General features: G+C 39.3%; 1 protein-coding gene across 1 annotated transcript in view; it reads left to right on the forward strand.

Annotated features, from left to right (window-relative positions):
- The window catches only part of RAB28 (RAB28, member RAS oncogene family), an 87841-nt gene that overhangs the window by 828 nt on the left and 66323 nt on the right, over positions 1 to 20690 (forward strand). The window contains exon 2 of the mRNA XM_081959861.1: positions 9681 to 9777. Within this exon, the coding sequence (XP_081815987.1) occupies positions 9681 to 9777 (97 nt within the window). The remainder of the gene's footprint in view (positions 1 to 9680; positions 9778 to 20690) is intronic.

Consider the following 20690-nt stretch of genomic DNA (forward strand, 5'->3'; position numbering starts at 1 on the left):
AAATGCTGTTCTAATTTATTTTGCAATAAAATAGCTTTTTCAGTGCCTTGAAAGAACGTTATTATTCTGGATTTGAATGAAGGTGTTGCAAGTTATTCCTTGAAATGAATAAAACGTCTGGCATAACAACAATACAGCATTGTTGGCTTTATTTTTCTGATTCTGTTTCAAGTATCGGCTGAATAGGATTCCTCTGATTTGTAAAGGTGCCAATTGTTGTAAACATTGTTTTGCCTGGCGCAGAAAGTGCTTCGAGGTAGACTAGTAGAGGTCTATTGCCATAGTCTCCAATGAAGGAGGCTGACCTTAGTGGGCACATACATTGTTTGTGAGAGAAGCCTGTTTTGACCATTTCAATTTGGCTTTTCTATCACAACAGAGAACCCTTGTTATTAGGCAACATAAAAGCACCATCAATAAAGCATGGTATAGCATATTTGCATTCTTTATCACAGTTTATCATTTCAACAGTTGCCATAATTTCAGTAATAAAAGCCTTTGCATATCATATACACAAATAAATGGCTATGGAACGAGACAACACTCTGTGGCCAACTCGCTATTGGACAAGTCCTTGTGGAAAATCCACATGGGATAACTCAATGCGATAAATACTATCCGCCACTGTTTCTTATACATTATTTCCATTGACAAAAATGGAAATAATGTAGAAGAAACAGTGGCAGATAACATTCAGTTGAATTATCCCACATGGATGGTTCCGTGGCAAGATGGCTGCAACAAGTTGGTCATGACGAGTTGTCCTAGACCCCATGCCTAGGACCAAACCCTAAACCCATGGGCATGTCTCCCAAGAGGGAACTACTCCCATCTAGTGTCATCCAGTCACTTACAAATGAGGGGACCCTTGTTAATACACCTGTTGTTCATCAGCAACAGCCAAAGGTCTGGGTCTCCAAAGGTCAACTATTCAGCATCTGGTGTGAGCTTGAAACCCCAGAATATACCACTGTTATTAAGTATCAGGAACCTCTTCACCTGTAAAGGCCTGCCCTATGGCTCCTGTTTCTTCCCCTACCCATCACTACCTGGATTGGTTCTCTCCCTCTAAACCAGGGCTGTCAAACTCCTGGCCGGATGCATCATGTTCTGGCCACGCCCATGCCCATTTAGCGAAGGGGAAAAAAGTTGTGATATCATGTGACATTGCCGTGATGACATGAGTTTGACACTCCTCTAAACTTTGTGAGGTGGTCTTCTATTCCCAACCCTGACCTCCCTCCTTCCTGCACTGTCAACCCTGTCATTCTGTCAATCATACTGATTCACCTCAATCATTCAATGGGTAGGTGGGAGGACGGATACTCCTGGCACCTTGGGGTCCTTGAACTCCTGTGCGCTCTCCCTCCCCCAAATTGCCAAAGTTGCTTCCTGTCAGTCCTAGAGGCTGTTTCTACCAATGTCTGGCCACATCCTTCATATTATCGTTTTAAACTGTTCAGTGCTTATTTCATCTGTACTTAGTCCTTTTCTATAAAACAGCTAGAACACTTTGGTTCCTGAATATATTCTCTTTGTACGAATATTTTTTCCCTCTACTTTTGTTTATGAAGGGTTTTACTCTAATAAGTCCCTCTTCCTTTAGTCTCATTTGCTTATACTAGAGGTCTGTAAATTATCTGACATAATTAGAATAGCCATACATTTTCCTGTAAATTTTCAGATTTAAAAAAAAATCTTTTAAATATTTTTCCAATTTAACTGATTTAATTCTTAATTTAAATAGTTATTATATTTTTAAATAATTACACTTAAAAAGATTAGTGGTGGTTTACAGTTAAAAATGAAATAATTAAACTTCAATAAATAACAACATAATAGTCCTATTAGCATTATTATAATAAAGACTCACTATTAAAACTATTATTATTAGATCTACTGATGTTCAGATTTTAACCTCTAAAACAGATCCCCAATCTGTGAGCTGAGACCCACTACTGTATCATGGGCTATTTGCAACCGGGCTGTGTAAATGCAGGCCCACTTGTACGAGAAGCGTGTGCCAGCCCTTGCAGCCCCACTCATGCAAAGGGGGGGTGCCAGTGCTCGCAGCCCCACTTGTGTGAGCGTGGGCATCAGTGCTCGCAGCCCCACTTGTGCAAGTTGTGTGCGTGCTCACCGCTCACTCAAAGCTGTGTGCCCTGCGCTTCACACAAAACCATCCTCTCTTCCCCTCCCCTCCCCCGTGCTGGGCCAACACAGACAGCTTGGGGAATGTTGCTCTAGAAGGTCTTTTTGAATTTGTTTTTTCTATAGCTTTTCTGAAGCTAGGAGTAATTATGCCAGTGAAAGGCTATTCCAGAGGTTCAGTGCAGCGTTTGAAAAGCACAGGTCTCTTGTTCTCCCAAGTATCTACTGTAGGGAAGAGGTTCATTATTTATACTGTGGATATGTGTCCTGGATGGGGAATTACTTTCAAGCAGACGGTCCCTCCCAGTCCTGAGTGCCAAATAGATTTTGTAGGTTAAAATCAGATTTTATGCCCAGACGTTTATTCCAGCCAATGCAGAACCTACTTACTGGCATCTTATGAAAACTTAGTTGGGTTCCATGAGAGAATAAGGCTTAAAAAAGGTCACAGAGCGCAGTGGGGGAGGCCATGGCAGTGCTGTGCAAAGCAGAAAGAGCAGGGCCTCTCAGCTGACATTCACAAGTCCCCCATTCCCTTTGGCTTTTGTTCTCATGCAGACCTATTATTCTGTAAGAGGCAGGCAAAAATAATGTTTTTTAAGCTAACAGGTTATATGACCTGAACATCTTTGAAAACCTTTAGTCAAGAGGGCTTCCAAATCCCTGGGGAGTAGTTCCTCATCCAGAGTCACCACTGGTCAGCGGCAGCTATGCGCTCTGTCCTCCTGAGGCGGTCCTACAGCTGTGTCTCAACTGACCCATGCTCATCCAATTGCTCATCTGCTTGCTCCCCCTGCAACTGCTCCACATTTGGTCTTGCTGATCCCATCTCGGGGTCACTGGCTGCCTCCAGGTGTGCTGTACCTCCTCCTTGATGTGCCTGGGATTGGCTCATCCTCCAAGCTGGTGTTCGGAGAGGCATTTGGGGAAGCGTCCAAGGAGGCCTTCATCACAAGAGTTTCCTCCATTTCATTTGGAGTAAGAGTGTGCACTTGGATATCATTTATTTGAATAGACAGGATTCTATCTTTTATTGGGTTAATTAGTTATATATCCTTTTTGAGTATTAATTCCATTCCATTCTTTCATACGATCCCAAATTTGGAATACAATCATTTAAAATGATTTCCCATTTCAGCCTACTTAAACATTCAGTTTAATATACTTCATTTCCTATTTTATAATAGTACTTTCTACATTGGTTCATACTTCCTGCTTTCCATATTTTTATTTTATTTTTCATTTTTTTTCTCATTGATATTCTATAAGGCAACAAGAAACAGCAGATTAATATATCCCAACATTCAGCGATAGGTTACATAATAGTTAATTTTTAAATAGAAGAGTTATTCACATAATTTTTATAATCTTTCCAGATCCAATAAGAATTTTGAGAATTCTATCATTAAATGTTTCAATAACAGCACTTGACTACAGTTAGTCCTCGACCTACGGCTGTAATGGAACCTGCCCATTATGGTTGAAATGGCAAGATGGCCTTGCTTAACTATAATTATCTCATCCCTGCTCTCTTTGATGCAGTCATTAAATATCTGTACATTGTCATTAAATGGAACACAAGATGTCTTGGATGAGGGGAGACTAGGGGAGGCTTGGGGACCGCTGGTCCAAAAAGGAGGCAGACAAGCAACAAAAAGTTTTGCAAAGGCAAAATTATCTTTGAGGGAAGAGCCCAGTTAGAGTAGGGCCCATGCTGGAGTGGCTTCCCTATAACCTATGTGTTTGGCTGTGAGAAGCCCTGATGGATTTGTGAAACAGCAATGAGGAAGCTTAGTGATTCATCCACTGGTGGCATTTATGCCATGCCTGTGGGCTAGACCTCTGTGCTGATCAGTTAGCAATCAAGAGTCTGCAGGCCTCTGCTGGGTCTTGCTAGTCTTTGAGTAAAACCCATGCATGTGAAGACAGCAGCTCCAGGATGAGTGTCTCAAAACATTTCCCGTGCTTTAGTCCCTCTCTCTGCCACAAATCCATGTTTTCAATAAAGAAAACAGTCTCTCCACACAAAAGCTTAAAAGATACCTAATCCATTTATTGATAAGATAATGTTGATTTTATAAAAAATGAATAATAGCAATTTTCTGATGGGACTATATACCTTTTGGAGTGAAACATGATTGATCAGAATGAATAAACTTCCCTATAACTAATATGATTGGCTTAAATTATAAATGATATAATTTAAATATGTAATTATATAAATTATAAAATAATTTAGTAAATAATTGATTATCAAGATTAAAAAAGATGGGCATGTAAGAATAAATTTCTAATGGGTCTTTTTACCTGGTTTGGGAATTAGAACAGTGCCAGGATAAGGAAAGACAATTTTCCTGATATAGTACATGGCTTAATGTCAAACATTCTAGTATAACAATATCCAAATGGCTTATAGAATTTGATTGCTAATGCATCAGGGTCTGGAATTGTTAATGGAAAATCTTAAAAAATATATTCAACTTTTGATTGTGAAATCTCAAGTATTCAAGTATTGAGCATTCATTAAAAATAATTATAGACAATTCAGTTTGTTGAGATGTTAGTTGATTTTTTTTCTTCTTGCATGTTTTCAGAAGTGTATAGCTCCATAAACATCTCTACAGAATTTATACTAATATTTTTAGTATTAGTTATAATATGACTTTAAGAATTTGTTATTCCATTATATATCTTTAACTTTTTAAAACCTATTTGCCAGTAAACTTGAATATTATTGTCAGATTCTTGTATGTTTTTAAAGATTAAAATATGGGTTGATATTTGGTGAATTTCTTGTCTTATTCTTGTATTTTAAGTTTAAAATATGGGTTGATCCTCCCTCTTCCCCCCCTCTGCATATTTTGATTGGAAATGTCCTTGTAAACCTAGGATTTTTTTCAGTACTGACACTTTCAATGAATAAGTGTCTTTACTCTTGTCTGTTTACATCATCAGCTCCAGATCTGTTTGTGAAAGTTCAGTGTCTGTCCAGTATGTTCTGACCTTTGACATCCACAGTTGTTGTTTCAGCTGTTTCTATGAGGTGTTCTTGATCATACAGTGCCGCTTTCCAAGTTTGATTGGAAGTTTGTTGTGTTGGTTTGGTTCGCGTTCTTCATACCTGCTATGTCCCACTTGCCCTCCTTCCCATTTGCTCATACTAGCAAGGCTGACCTTAGCTCATCCCACCATCACTGAGCCCTCCCACCTAGTCTGAGCAGAAGTCCACCGACAAAGAAGTTTTTATTAGTAAAACTCAAAAGTAAAACTTTACTGAAGAAGGAAGTCTGAACTCCTTTTCTAATGGTAGAAAAGTGAAGAGTAAGTAATTGCCAATGGTATATTCCTTAGCTTAGGTGCAATTCAGCATGTTATTGCTTGTAAACTTCACCTCCATTTTGATCATTAGGTACCTGTATATGCAAATTGGAAAAAAGTATGTATTTGGAATTACAGCAGGAAATAATGGCCTGCCAACTGATAATGTAATTTAGTTTGGTAATAATACATCAGATATTTTTTTCTATGTGCTATGCATGGGTTTATTTCTGGAAATATAAATCAATGTATATGTATACATATATTTTCAATGCAAATTCAAAATAGAGATATTTGGAAATAATTTACTGTGGGTAGGTAAAACTCTGAAGACAAAAAGAAGCCTGAAGAAAACTATGCAAAAAGACAGTGATTGTAGGTCAGTTAATTAAATGAAGGGCAGGAATAGAAATGTTGGTGTGATTCATTGTTTTAGAAACTTTAGCCTAGACCTAGTTCAGTCTAGTATTGAAGGCACTAGGCTAGAAACTAGAATGCTGAGAGTTCTAGTTCCACTTAGGCATGGAAAACACAGGGGTGACTTGGGCCCAGTTCCTCTCTCTCAATCTAACTTACCTCACAGGGTTGTTATTTCATATATAAAGTTTTTTATTTTTTTCATTTTCATAACAAATAACCACATGTATACTATTACATAACCAACATCGTATTATATTGTTAAATGTTTACATCAGTTTGTCTTACCATCAACTCCCAAAAACAATTATTGGTTCTTCTGCTCTCCATACACCATATTTGTACCCTATCCATCATTTTCTTCTCACTCTCTCCTTCTCCTCCCTACCTCCTTTCTTCCTTCTGTCGTCCTTCTCTTCTTTACTTCCCCTTCCTCTCTCCTTCTCCTCTCTCCCCTTTCCACTCCTCCTTTCTCTCCTCCTCCCCCCCCCTGCCCTCTCTCCTATCCCTCTCCTTCCCTTACCTCTCTCCTCTATTTTACACGCTTCATCTCATTTTGGTGTTTTTCAGCCTCTGAGCGAGCTCCATTTTATGTTAATGGTATTTATAATTCCTTTTCAATATACATATTTAATTTTGACATATATCTTCCTCCTTTTTTAAAAGAAAAAAAGTATGCATATATAATAATACCCCCCCAGCCTATTTTTGGTTGAGATGTAGACCTGGTTATGATTCCCACCTATTCTCATCATTATATTTATATAGTTATGCATATTTACACGCCCCAAATTTGTAGTTCTGTCTTTATAATCTCAATAATTTCCCATTGTAAGTATACTTCATGTTCCTTCTCCGTTTTTCCATATCTTGACTTAGCTTACCCTTAATTGTCTTTAAATAACAATCCTTACTGTTCAATGTTCATTACAATTCCATCAATCTCTATAGAATAACAAGTGGTACTCACTTTGTTCATCATGTTAGGAGTTCTATATGTGTCCATATTTCATATATTTTAACCTATACTTAATTGTTCTTCCATTGTCATATTCAATCAATTAAGAACTCAGTTTAATTATCATGTATAAAAGTGAATCACATACCTCTACTTTACATTCTCCACATAACAGTTTCATATTTGTCCATATTCCATATATTTTAACCTTTATTTAATTATATTTCCATTATATTCAATCAGTTAGCAACTCAGTTTTATTATCATATATAGGAGTAAACCACATATCTCAGCTTTATATTTCCCATATAACAATTTCTAATTGCCTGATTTTTTCCTAGTAAGTCTTTTGTCCCACTTCTCTATTCCTGTTTTCTCCCTTTTCTTTGTTTTGACATGTCCAACTTCTTCAATTTTCCCCAAGCCACTGTCAAACCTAGTGAAATCTTTTGTATTTCCTTTTGTTGGGACACATCCCCCCCTTTTCAATTTTCCCTATACCAGTGACAAACCCAATGAGGTTTTTTGTCTGCTTTTTATTTTCCACTGTTTCTACCCCTTCATTACCCCCCTCGTCTTCCTTTACTTCTTCCTTCACTTCCTGCTCAATATCTAACTTCAAAATTCTATTTAGACTTGATTTTAATGATTTATGCATATTTTTTATAATTTCACGTAGTTCTTCAAATTCCCACCTTTCCATAATGTCTAGTTCCAAAATTACAGTTAGTTATACAGTTCTTATTTCAGAGTTCTGGTCCACCTTAAATTTAGCTAATTCAGGTAATGTGAAGAGGAAGAGAAGCGGGAGCCATCTTGATCTTTTGTTCTCCTTTCTGAAAAAGAAAACCAAGCTTCATATTTTCCCGGTTCTTAATTCTATTATTATTTTTCCCTTGTTACGTTCCACCTCTCGTTGGTTATAGTTGCTCAAAATATATTAATTGGAACAAACTCGAATACAGCAAATCTCTGGTATGTTTCTCTTCACTTCCTGCTTTTCCAAATTCTGATTTATGGCAATTGGTTAATTAAAACTTCCTACCCAGAGTTTCACATTCCATTTGCCGCACTCAGGCAAGATTTGGTTATCAGTGAGGAAAGAGTGCTTTTTTCTTGATTCCCCCTCCCCTGTTACATTCCACTTCTCATTAATTGGAGTTGCTTAAGATATGTTAGAAGAAATTCAAATGAAGCAAATCTCCTCCGTATGTTTTGGATTCCGTTTCGCCCTCCTAATCTTTTTTAAAAACAGAATCTTTTTAAATCCAAATCCAAATTTAAAGTTTGTGTTTGAATGGGTTTGTCACTTCTGTGCTTTCTCCTGTCTAAATTGTTTAAAGCAAATGGCTCTTTTGGGCTAGTGATTCAACCCTCCATTTTCCCCCTTCTTTCTTTTTGCCAAAAATCCCGATCTGTCCATTAATATTATTTGTACTCTCAAGGTTCTTTGCCTTTTCCAAATTCTGATTTATGACTGTGGGTTAATTAGATCTTCTTACCAGGCTTTCATCTCATCTTCTGCACGCTACTGTTCAGTTGGGGTGAAGTCAACATCTTGTGCAGCCATGTTGCCATGCTGCCTCCCCAACGCCGATTCAGAGAGCAAATCTCCGACCTATGAGGGACCTGTTGCATTCCCTCTGGGTCTGATGAGACGCTGCCCCTTCTTCATCCCCCTCCCCAGGGATGTTCTGATCCAAAAAGGATCTCGGCATTGGTTTGTCAGACGGAGTTCATGTGAGACTCCAGCTGGAGAACTTCCGGTCGAATCCTACAGGGTTGTTATTAAGGGGAAAATATAAGGAGTATTAGATATGTTCACTGCTTTCAATTTATAATAATAATAATAATAATAATAATAATAATAATAATAATAATAATAATAATAATAATAAAAAAGGTGGGATTTTTAGATTTTAAAAATCTAAAATACTGTCTTTTTCGGAGTATAAGATACACTGGAGTATAAGATACACCAAGATTTTGAAGAGGCAAATTAAAAAAAAAAGTTTTTGCATTCTACAAACCTCTCCAAAACAGTTCATTTTTCGCGAAAACGGGCCCGTTTTGTTTTTTTTAAAAAAGGCATACATAGTCTTTAGGAGGCCTGTATAGGGTGCTCCTGGGGGTGCGGGTGGGCCCAAAAACGAGCAAAAAAACAGCGCAGGAGCACTCTGGAAGCCTCCTAAAGGCTATGCACGGCCATTTTGGTTAAGGAGGCGGGGTTTCAGGAGGCAAAAGGATGCTGTATTCAATGTATAAGATGCATGAAGATTTTCAGCCTCTTTTTTGAGGGAAAAAGGTGTGTCTTATGCTCCAAAAATATGGTAAATACCTTTTGACCTGAAAGTGAGATACAGTTCAAATTTAGTCCAACTCCATGTTGTTTTCAGGGAGTTCCTTTTTTAGAAAGAAAGAATGGTGAGGATTGTTGCTGAAAGTGACCTAACCTCTTTTCAGCAATGGCATTCATTGCTTTCTTTCATGTTCCACAGGCAGTGTTTAAAAGAATGAAGAACAGGTATGCATTCCCCTTTCTTCCTTATTCCACTTACCCAGTATATTTCAGTCAAGTAGCCAGAGCTTCAGGAGGTGGCAATTCCTTTGTGTAATGTTCTGCATTGCAATATTTTTTATTTATTGTTAGTATTTAGTTAATTGGTTAGTTAATATTTGATGTGATCCTAAGAACTGTGATGATGGGTAAAGTTTTTGCAGTATTACAAAATTGCTTTATTACCGTAAGTAAAAGAAATAAAATATTATAAATAATAGAGTTTAAATTTGGATTTTTTGTTCATTGCTTCTGAATTAGATATAATTTTCTTTTTAGACCTCCTTAGCTACTCGTTTTGTTCACGATACTTTTGGAAAGCAATACAAGCAAACCATAGGACTTGACTTCTTTTTGAAAAGAATAACACTCCCAGGTAAGATGAAATTAGAATATACTATATAAAAACAGGAGTAAGAGTTAAGTGTTCAGGAGAGCATAATACAATTTAATACTTCAGGAATGTGAATAAAACTTTAATGGAATAAGAACCCTTATCTTGGGCTGGGAGTTGGACTAGAATACCTCCAAGGTCTCTTCCAGCCCTATGATTCTATGATTGCACTAACAAAGTTCATTGCTAAATATGTTTGTATCGTTGTACTATTTTATACTTTGCACATATTATTTGAGATTATTATATCTTTGATTTGCAGCATGAATATGTAAATTCAGGAAAAGTAGAACTTGAAACAACTTAAGCAAATTCTCCTTGCAGTCTCGCGTGAAAATCTTGCTGTTATTATTGTGGGTGTTAACATAAAACAAAGAAAACACAGCTGAATTAATAATGCATAGGCTTGTACTTTTCTCACCTTAGTAAAATGAAGATGGTCTCTTCTGAGCAATAAATTAAATTAGAGCATCAGTAATTAAATCTTGAAAATATTTTAGGGTTTTTAAAAAAAGAACTATCAGATGTACAAGTTTGTCCAGGTATAAATTATTACCCAAATTAATGTTTGGACCTAGTTATTCAGATTTTTGGGGGGTAGGCCATGATTATTATTGCTATGGTGTTGAATTTATGTTTGAATGGTTATTTCTCTGTGAACAGAATAGACTAATCAAAGGACATTAGCTTTGTTCTTCTAGAACTTGGGTGTCAAACTGGCGGCCCATGCGCTGGATGCAAGCAACATCCACCCCAGCTCCATGAAGGGAAAAACATTGCAATACATCAGGTGATGACAATGTGACATGGCGAGTTTGACACCCGTGTTCTAGAAGTACAGGTAGTCCTCGACTTACGACAACAACTGAGCCCAAAATTTATGTTGCTAAGTGAGAAATCTGTGAAGTGCGTTTTGCCCCATTTTATGACTTGCCACATTTGTTAAGTGAAATGCCATCATAAATCTGAACCAATTGTCAAGCATCTGAATGTAAATCATATGACTACGGGGATGCAACGGTCATAAGTGTGAAAAATTGTCATAAGTCACTTTTTTCAGTGCTGTTGTAACTTCAAATGGTCACTAAATGAACGGTTGTAAGTTGAACTGTATAAATATTCATAATATTTATAGAGGTACTAGCAAATGAAAAGTCTATCTTGTACGTAAGATAGACTTTTCATTTGCTAATACCGCTATAAATATTATGAATATTTATACCGTGTTTCCCCGAGAATATGACACATCCTGATACTAAGCCCAATCGGGCTTTTCAACACATGGGTTAAAATAAGTCCCCCCCGAAAATAAGCCCCCCCCAAACTACTTAAGTGCATGCGCAACGAGAGACAACAGGCTTTTCGGAAGTTAACCAAATCCAAAAGGTAGGGGTAATGTGTGTGTGTGGGAGGTGTAGGTGAGAAGAAAGGAGAGGGTTGTGATTTTTTTTTTTGCATGTGTTTAAATGTGTCACATTTTGTACCCGGGTCTCCTTCAGCCCCATGTTGGATGGTTGCAGCGACTTGGGGCAGAGTTCGGGTGGACACAGCCTCTCGGTCGCCCTCCAGTACCTCCAGATGGGAGGAAACCTGCCTCCAAAGGTTGGCAGGGCTCCAGAGAAACGACGCGTTCTACCCAACCCATCACGTGTTGCCTGGTGGTCATGCAGAAGTCCGGCGAAGGAAACGCAACAGCCCTGCCCCCCCCTCTATTTCCCTCGCCCTCTCCGTGTGGTCCCTAAAGTTCTCAGAACACCGCTTGGCAAAGCCTACGCCAAGCGGGTGCTGTGCCTCCTTTTGAAAGCCGGGCTGCCTTTCTACCTTTTTATTAAGCATGCCCGAATGTCCAAACGAGCATGATCAGTGGCCGCAACCAAAGTCACTCGCCCTTTCCTTTCCTCTTGGTGCTTTTTGGAAAGTGCTGCTCCCATGGAGAGAGATCACTTTGACTTCGGGAGCTGCATTTTGAACTCTCTGATGCTTGTGGTTGACAGCTATCACCGCGGTTCTTATCGGGCAGCGGCAAGGCTTTTCAGCTTTCCTTGTTTTGGGAGCTGACTTTGGTGGATGTGCTGACTGACAGCTCTCGCCGCGATTGTCTGAGTAGCGGCAAGGCTGCTTTTAGAGGAGTTCAGAGCCTCCCTTGCAAGTAGTGGCAAATGTCATCTATTCCCCTCTACAAGAGGAGGAGGAGGAGGCTGCGCAAGTGGGGAAACTTGGAGTTAAAGGAGGAGGGGAGAGGCGCTGAGAAAGTCAAAGCCCTCCCTCCCTCCCTCTTTTTCTTCAGCAGTCTCTTCCCCCCCACCATTCCAAGCATACCACCTGCCTCATCTCCACCCTGTCCAGCTGGTGCGGCTCTGCTTTTTGCAAAGAAAAGAAAAGGAGTAGGGGAAGAGGGGAAAAAAGTCCCAGGGCAAAAAATACGCCTTGCAGGATATCGAATATCCCATTAAGCTGCGCCTACCTACCCACTTTTCCTTCTCTTTCTGCCCTTCTCTCTCCCCCCCCCCTCTCTCTGTGTCTTTTTTGATGAGCCCGAGCTGTCACAGCCAGCCAGCTTTGCTTGCTCACTTGGCGGCGGCGTTTTTCGGAAATAAGCGGAGTCTCACGGCCTGGCCCATCTCTTGCCTCCCTCCCCCGATAATAAGGCCACAGCCATATTTTGGGGGTCAAAAGAAAATAAGACCCTGTGTTATTTTGGGGGAAAAACAATACTTATAAAAAGAACAAGGTTAATATACTGTAATTTGATTAGTCTATTCTGTTCATAGAGAAATAAGCATTCAAACAGAATTCAATACCATTGCAATGAATCTATTTACGCTCTACCATCCCTCAAAATGTGTACGTTTTCATGTATATAATATAAAATGGAAAAGTGAATTTTGATGTGTTTGAAACATTGCAGGCCATTTCACAACTAGGAAATGAAAAAGCATTTTATTTTCGATTACTAGATTTGTTTTTCTCCCAAACTCTGTAAGTGTAATTGGTGGATATTCAATTATTATTTCTCTAGAATATTTCATAAACCTGATTGATAGTCAGCTTTTACAGCTACGCGAGCATCAATTTTGGAATATCAAATCTTTTTATGGTTCAGTTTAAAATGTACCATATGGAAAAATGTGTCAGCTGTTTATTAAGAGTTATGGTGTATTTAATGACAGCTCCATATTTTGAGTCTTTAGTTTGAGTTTATTATTTTATCATAAATGTTGATTCTATTTTTCTATTCAATAAATGTTTTGTATTTTTTTCACTTTAATCTCTGCTCAATGGGTTGAATTCAGTTTATATTTGGTAGCTGGTGTTTTGATTTTTTTGGGGGGGATATTATTAAATTTAGTGAATAAAACATGACTCAAAAATTGGTTCATACGAGCACATTTATGCATTGTTAAATTTGGTTGAAATTCATGAGATTTATTTAAGAAACCAATCTACCCTCAAGTTAATCTACCCCCAACTCTTTTTAGTGTCAAATGTATTTGGAACTTGTCCCTCTCTAAATGCACGCGATCCACATAAAGTATGGAGGAGCAAAATCCACATAAAATATAGAGAAGGAGGAAGGAAATAGCAAAATATTGCGCTCTCTCTCTCTCTCTCTCATGCGCACACACACACACGCAAAAGACAGTGAAGCAGTAAAACAAAACGAAAAACCAGTGATTTCACACCAAATCAAAATATAGCAAAATAAAAATTATAATCCAAGCATTCAGCAAGGAGAAGAAAATTCCCTTTGCTTCTGTCTTTCTCAAACAGTTCTAGATGGTTGCTGGTTTTTAGTTTTTGGCAGGGGTAATATGGAGAGAAATCACTCAATTAATTTCAAAATGAAATTCAGACTGCTGCTGTGGCCTGACATTCTGCTGTTTAGGAATTCTTTTAGGGCTTTGCAATACATCAAACGATAACTAGATAAGAAATTGGCAATGTTAAGATTTTCCTAGATAAATTAAATGGAAAGGAATTTGGCTAAATTGTTTCAAGGGTTGGTCTTGGAGTTAGCTTTTTGGCACTGTTGGGATAGGATCAAGTGATTTTTATTTCATTCCTGGAGCTACTGCTTATTGAGTAGATTTTGCCTTGGCTAAAAGTAAAAAGTGTAAGATGATAAGGAATTGTCAGTGAAAGAGAGAATTAGCAAAATTGAGTGAATCAAATTATTTTCTGCAAATAGGAGAAATATTACTTACCACACATTTAATGATCAAATGCTGTGTAGAAAAGGATCTCTGAACTTGTATTCTTGTATTTAGGATTGGCGTGTAAATTTGCGTTTATGTATATATTATTTAAATATTTCATAAAATAATTTAGCTGTTATATTTAATTAAACATATTAAATCAAACTACATAAAGCAAAATAAAAGCAACTGCTAGCAACTACATTCATGCAATTTCTCCCCAGTTGGTGGAAACAGCAGTCAGGATGGCTTGTCTCTGTCCATTGACCAATCGGATTGAGTCTACAGTTGTGACATCACTGGTACCACTGGTATTCCTCCCAGCTTTAGACTCAGTCCAATCAGGACGGGACGCACAAAATGTTCTCCTCCAAAAATTTTCCTAATTAGGTCCTTTTTTCCAAAACGTTTTCTGATTTGACTCTATTTGGCTTAGTCTAAAGGTTAGATTTTTTTTTCCTCTCCAAACTGCGATCTCTACTGCTACTTGCCATTTCTGCTACTACTTGACATCGTGCTGCTGCTTACCATCGCAGGAGGCCATGAGGTATCTCCGGAGCTCTCTGCGACATCGTTCTCATCAGGCAAGACTGCGGGTGGTAACCCTATGGCCGCTGCCTATTGGGGGGTGGGATTGTTTCATCTTTGTAGCGCGTCGGCTGCATTGGCTCAGTTTCGGTTGCGAAAAGCTTCCGGAGAGGTTTTTTCTCTCTTTTCGGAGCTCCGTGTCACGATGTTAAAAAGTTTGCTAGGCCTGAACTGAATGAATTGACACTCAAGAGTTAAACTAAGAAAGAGTTATTGCGCAGGTCATAAAAGTTCTTATCTGAAAGTGATTTATTGCGCATGCGTTACACATTCCAAAATTTTTTTTCTTCTTTGTTCGGCTGCCAACTTGGCAACCGGAGCTTTTTATTATCAAAATGTAACCATTAGTTATTTCTGTTTTATTTTATTATTAAAGTTTGTTTATTAATTAGAATACTTCTTAAAGACTTATTTCTTTTTTTTAATATCTCAAAAGATATGGGGAAGGGAATCAGCCTCGGTCCATTGATCTCAGATTTCCCCAGGGCGTTTTTCCCCTGACAACTTGGTATGCAGAGGTTGGTCGACAACTTGGCAGCTGAGATGGCTACAATTTATGGCTGTATTTTCCCTTCATGCTATCTAAAGATAACCGACTAAGCCTAATTAGCAATGTCGGAGAAAAAGAAAAAAAAGAAAAAGAAAGATGGGGCAAGCACAGACGGATCAGCTTCTTCTGACAAAGAATCCATTCCCTCAGACACAGAGGAACAACAAATTCCTTCAGGTGCCGAGCCAGATGTGGGGGAAGGAGTTACAGGACGCGACATCCACGAAACGAGGTCAGTGGTTCCTCCTTCTAAAATATCTCCAGGAGATTATGAATTTTTGGGGGCCAAGCCAAAACTTCCCACTCTGCCAGAGCCACTCCATTCCCAGACCCTCGCAGATTATCAAGATACAATTAATGAACGGCAAAAGTCTAAACGGCAACTGCCGGCAGAGAAAAAATCCTCCCACGCAGAAAGCAAAGTTTATGAAATCTTCCCAGATGATGAGGAAGAAATGCAAAGCTATCTATATCGATTAAAGCTTTTTGAAAAATATACTAGGGAGGCGAGAGAATGCTTTAACGAAATGAAGCGAAGTAGGAGGAGCTCCCCCACTCCCAAAATGTCTGAGGACGCCATCTTTTCTTCAAAACAACAGCCTAAGACACACCCCACAGAGAAGTTCTTAGGTCAATCAGAACAAAGAGATATGTACACGTCACCGAGGTCACGTGATCCCTTTGAGCCCATTGAACTTCCGGCCATGTATAGAGGGCTGCAGCCAAGAAGTGAAGCTGCACTGCCATCTGCTGGCGGAGAAAAATTATTAGAGCAAAAGATGATTCAGTTTCATCAAAGCTCTAGAGATTTACCTATGAGTCCTTTAGAAGCCAAAACTTTGCCTCCAAAGGTTAAGTCTTCAACACCTGGTGGGGCCGAATCCTCCCTAGATGGAAAAAGGCAAAGTCAAAGGCGAATTCGAGGAAGCCAATTTGATGTTGCCACGCAAAGGCCAATGATGCAACCCCAGCATCCCCTGGTTCAACAACCAGTTTTGCAACCTGCGCAACAAATTGTTCCGATCCACATTCCTCAGCAGGTATTCACAGTCACCCCCTTGACTGGTGAGTCCAAATTAAAGGAGTCAGGAGAGAATTATAAAGCCTGGGTCAGTGAAATTGCGCTCTTGCTTCGAAGAGAAGGCACACATTCCATGGTTTTTAATCCTCCTCCTCAACCCTGGACACCTGCAATGAGAGACCTCGAAAACAGAGCAATCACGACTTTGCTCATGTCAATGGAAATTGAGATCCAAGGTATCTTTCCACCTGATGCAAATGCCCAAGAAATTTGGGCTATTTTGGAAGATTGCTACAGGCCCGTTTCAATTGAATCTTCATGTTTGCTCATGTCTGAGTTCCATGGTTCGAAGTTGAAACCTGGTGAACGAATTGGTGGACATTTGACCAAACTGAAAAGAATGAGAAGTGAATTGAGACAAAATGGCCATGTAATCGATGATATCCAAATGATTAGCATCATCATTAACTCATTGAATTATGAATGGAAAGATGCTGTTGCAAAGATTAACTACGTGCCTATTGCTCAACGCACAGTTAACCACGTTTGCAGACTTTTAGTGGAAGACGAAGCTATCAGGTTAGCTACACCACATCTGCAACGACCTCCAGCATCAAAGGCTCCAGCCAGACGTCCCTTCCGAGGAAGAGGCTACGCTCCAAGGATGCCAAAATGCTACACCTGCAACCGTGTGGGACATGACACCCGGGATTGTCCCCAACGAGTTCCAGCTCCCGCCACGTACCAGCCCAGAGGAACAGATTCCAGAGGCAGAGGTAGAGGCGGAAGACAAGGCCGTCGTGGTCCAAGGCGTGATTCACAAGCTCCACTTGTGACACTGGCCATAACCCACGTTCCACAACCTGATCCAAAGTTCGACAGACGTCTTTTGTGGACTTTAGATAGTGGAGCAGCTGTGCACGTTACCCACAGAAGGGAACTTTTCACAGAGATGGGCGAACCAGAGCCCAAGTATCGAGAACTGTATTCCTTCACCAACCACACTTGCAAGGTCATGGGAAAAGGAACTGTTTACATTGAAGAGCTCGATACACACATCCCTGATGTTTATTACATACCTTCAGCAACCAGTAATTTGCTTAGTCAAAGTCACTTGTCTAGAGATTTAAAGTTCCAGGTTCACCACCTCGAAAAAGCAAGTTACATAGTTAAAGATGGAGATATTGTTGCTGAAACCATGCTGATTGGTGGTGTTTATTACTTAAAGCCAAAGCCTAAAGGGCAAGCACAGGCAAGTATGCAAACTCCAAAAAGGCACAACGCAGACCCAGAGAGAGTTGTCCCAGAGAGAGAAAGCGTTACTGTGCCAAAGGCTCCTAAAGCCAACAAACAGAGAAAACAGAAACAGGTTGCTCAAAGCAAGCCTGAGGGTCCTCATGAAACTGTTAATGTTGAGAATTCACTAACTGGTAAACCTTTGCATTCCAGGTGTATTCACAAGTGGCACAGAAGATTGGGGCATGCCAGTTTCCGTGTTCTTAGAAAGATGCCGGAGTTCGCAAAAGGTTTGGATCTAAAGGGGTGTAAGGTGTTTTTGGATTGTGCGGTTTGCAAAAAGGCTAAATCCAAGGCGGCTGCAATTCCCAAACATGCTACACGCCTGTCAACACGCATTTTTGATTTGGTACACACTGACATAGTGGGTCCTTTCCCACCAACACTTGGTGGCAGAAAGTATTTTTTAACAATTGTAGATAATCATTCTAGATATGGATTTGTATATCCTATGAGAGAGAAATCTGAGACCTTTCAGATCTTTAAAGACTTTGCAGCGTTTGTTTCTACACAATACCAAGTTCGCATCGCCAGAATCCAGAGTGACCGTGGTGCAGAATTCATGTCTCAGCGTTTCCAGGACTGGATGCGTAAGAATGGAATTCTTCATCAGACATCTGCTCCATATACACCGGCTCATAACGGAGTCGTAGAAAGAAGACAAGGGGTTCTACAAACCATGATGCGTTGTCTTCTAGAAGATGCCAATCTCAGTAACGCATACTGGGGTGAAGCAATCAAATATGCAAATTACATTGTCAACCGTACTTGGAGCAGTGTAATCAATCAAACTTCTTTCTACATGCTGTATGGCTACAAGCCCGATCTCAAGAACCTCCATATTTTTGGTTCATATGCTATGGTGAACACTCCCTTAAGTCAAAGAAGAAAGGGAGGTACAGTAGCAAAGAGACTGAGATTTATGGGTATTGATGATAATTCAAAATGGTACAAATTCATTGATACTAAACATGTGATTGTCATTTCACAATCTGCTAATTTTGAGGAAGATATTGACTGGTCCAGGATTCATTCCAATGATCCTGAAGTTTATTTTCCTAGAGATGGTGTTCCAGATGCCACGCAGCCTGATGGCAATTCGCAGGCAGATATTCCTTCTACCAGTTCTTCACAAACTGATGTTCCGTCTTCGCAAGCCGCGGATGCTGATGCTAGCGACGAACGTGAGGACGAGGATGATGATGAAGAAGAAGACTGGTCTGATGCTCCTAGACGCTCCAAGAGGGCCACAAAAGGAATCCCTCCACAACGTTATTCATGGCAACTGACAAAGTCACCATTACCTTTGATTTGCAACGTTACTCTTCCTCCAGAGACATTCACACAAATCAAACAGCTTCCTGATTCAGAACAAGACAAGTGGTATGATGCAATGCAGGATGAAATGGACAGTTTAAAGAAACTCAATGTATTCACACCTGCAAAACCTCCAGCAAACAAGAAAGTCATTGGCACCCGATGGGTCTACAGAATCAAGAAGAAACCAAATGGTGAGTCTTTATACAAAGCCAGACTTGTAGCTCAGGGTTTCGCTCAACGTTATCCTGAGGACTACACAAATACTTACTCACCAGCAGTCAGAACTGAAAGTGTAAAAATTGCCTTAACCACTGCAACTATTCTTGGTTTAGAAGTTTTCCAATTTGATGTGGACACAGCTTATCTACATGCAGACCTAGATGAAGAGATCTACGTGAGAAGCCCTCCAGGATTCCGAAAGCAAGAAGGGGATACCTGGTTCCTGAACAAAAGTCTTTATGGTCTGAAACAGTCAGGTTTAATGTGGTATTTATGTCTTACTGACAAACTAAATTCAATGGGCTTTATTAAGTCCGAAACTGATGAATGCGTGTTCACAAAAAGATCTAACAATGCATATGAGATAATTCTTGTTTATGTTGATGATATTGTTTATATTGGTCCAAATAAGAAAATGAGTGAGATTTTTGCTAAAAGTTTGCAGAGATACTTCACACTAAAATCTTTAGGACACATTAGCACTTATTTAGGTGTTCAAATTGAAAAGACACAGAAGGGGTTTAGTCTTTCACAAGAGGAGAAAATTGACCACATTCTACATCATTGCAACATGAAAGATGCTAGCACAACAAAGACACCCATGCAAACAGATTTTCACAACTTAACACATGAACCAAGTCCTGAGTTCGAGGATCAAACACTTTATCGTTCAGTCATTGGTTCACTATTATACATTAGTAGTTGGATCAGACCTGACATCGCACTTAGTGTTAATCTTTTATCACGACACGTAGGTAAGGCAACACAATTTCATTGGTCATGCATTAAGAAGTTATTGAAATACCTAAAACACACTAAACACATGAAGTTATTGCTAGAACCAACACACGCTGATCAACCAAAGTTGATTTGTTTTGCTGATTCCGACTGGGCGAGCGACAAGAAGTCACGCAAAAGCACTTCGGTTACATGATGTTCCTAAATGGTTGTCCTGTTTACTGGCAAGTGAGAAAACAGAGTTTTGTTTCATGTTCATCTACTGAAGCTGAATATGCTTGTGTTTCAGATGCTTGTAATTCTCTAACGTGGTTTGATGCTTTGATCACAGATATCTGGACACGTCCGATTCGACCAATCACCGTGATGGAAGATAATGTATCTGTGGTTTATATTTCTGAGTCACATTTTACAGGTTCTAGGTCCAGACACATTGACATTCGTTATCAAAACACAAAGCAATTAGTTAAGCAAGGTTTTGTTAAATTGCAATATGTTTCTACACATGATCAGATCGCAGACATGCTTAACAAACCACTTGCCGCAAATCAACACGAGTATCTGCGAAAGAAGATGTGCCTTAATTGATGATTTGATGACGTCAGCCCAGACTAGCAAAAGAAGGGGTGTCACGATGTTAAAAAGTTTGCTAGGCCTGAACTGAATGAATTGACACTCAAGAGTTAAACTAAGAAAGAGTTATTGCGCAGGTCATAAAAGTTCTTATCTGAAAGTGATTTATTGCGCATGCGTTACACATTCCAAAATTTTTTTTCTTCTTTGTTCGGCTACCAACTTGGCAACCGGAGCTTTTTATTATCAAAATGTAACCATTAGTTATTTCTGTTTTATTTCATTATTAAAGTTTGTTTATTAATTAGAATACTTCTTAAAGACTTATTTCTTTTTTTTAATATCTCAAAAGATATGCGGAAGGGAATCAGCCTCGGTCCATTGATCTCAGATT

Source organism: Natrix helvetica, assembly GCF_964273705.1.
Source record: "Natrix helvetica genome assembly, chromosome: 7".
Classification (NCBI taxonomy): Eukaryota; Metazoa; Chordata; class Lepidosauria; order Squamata; family Natricidae; genus Natrix; species Natrix helvetica.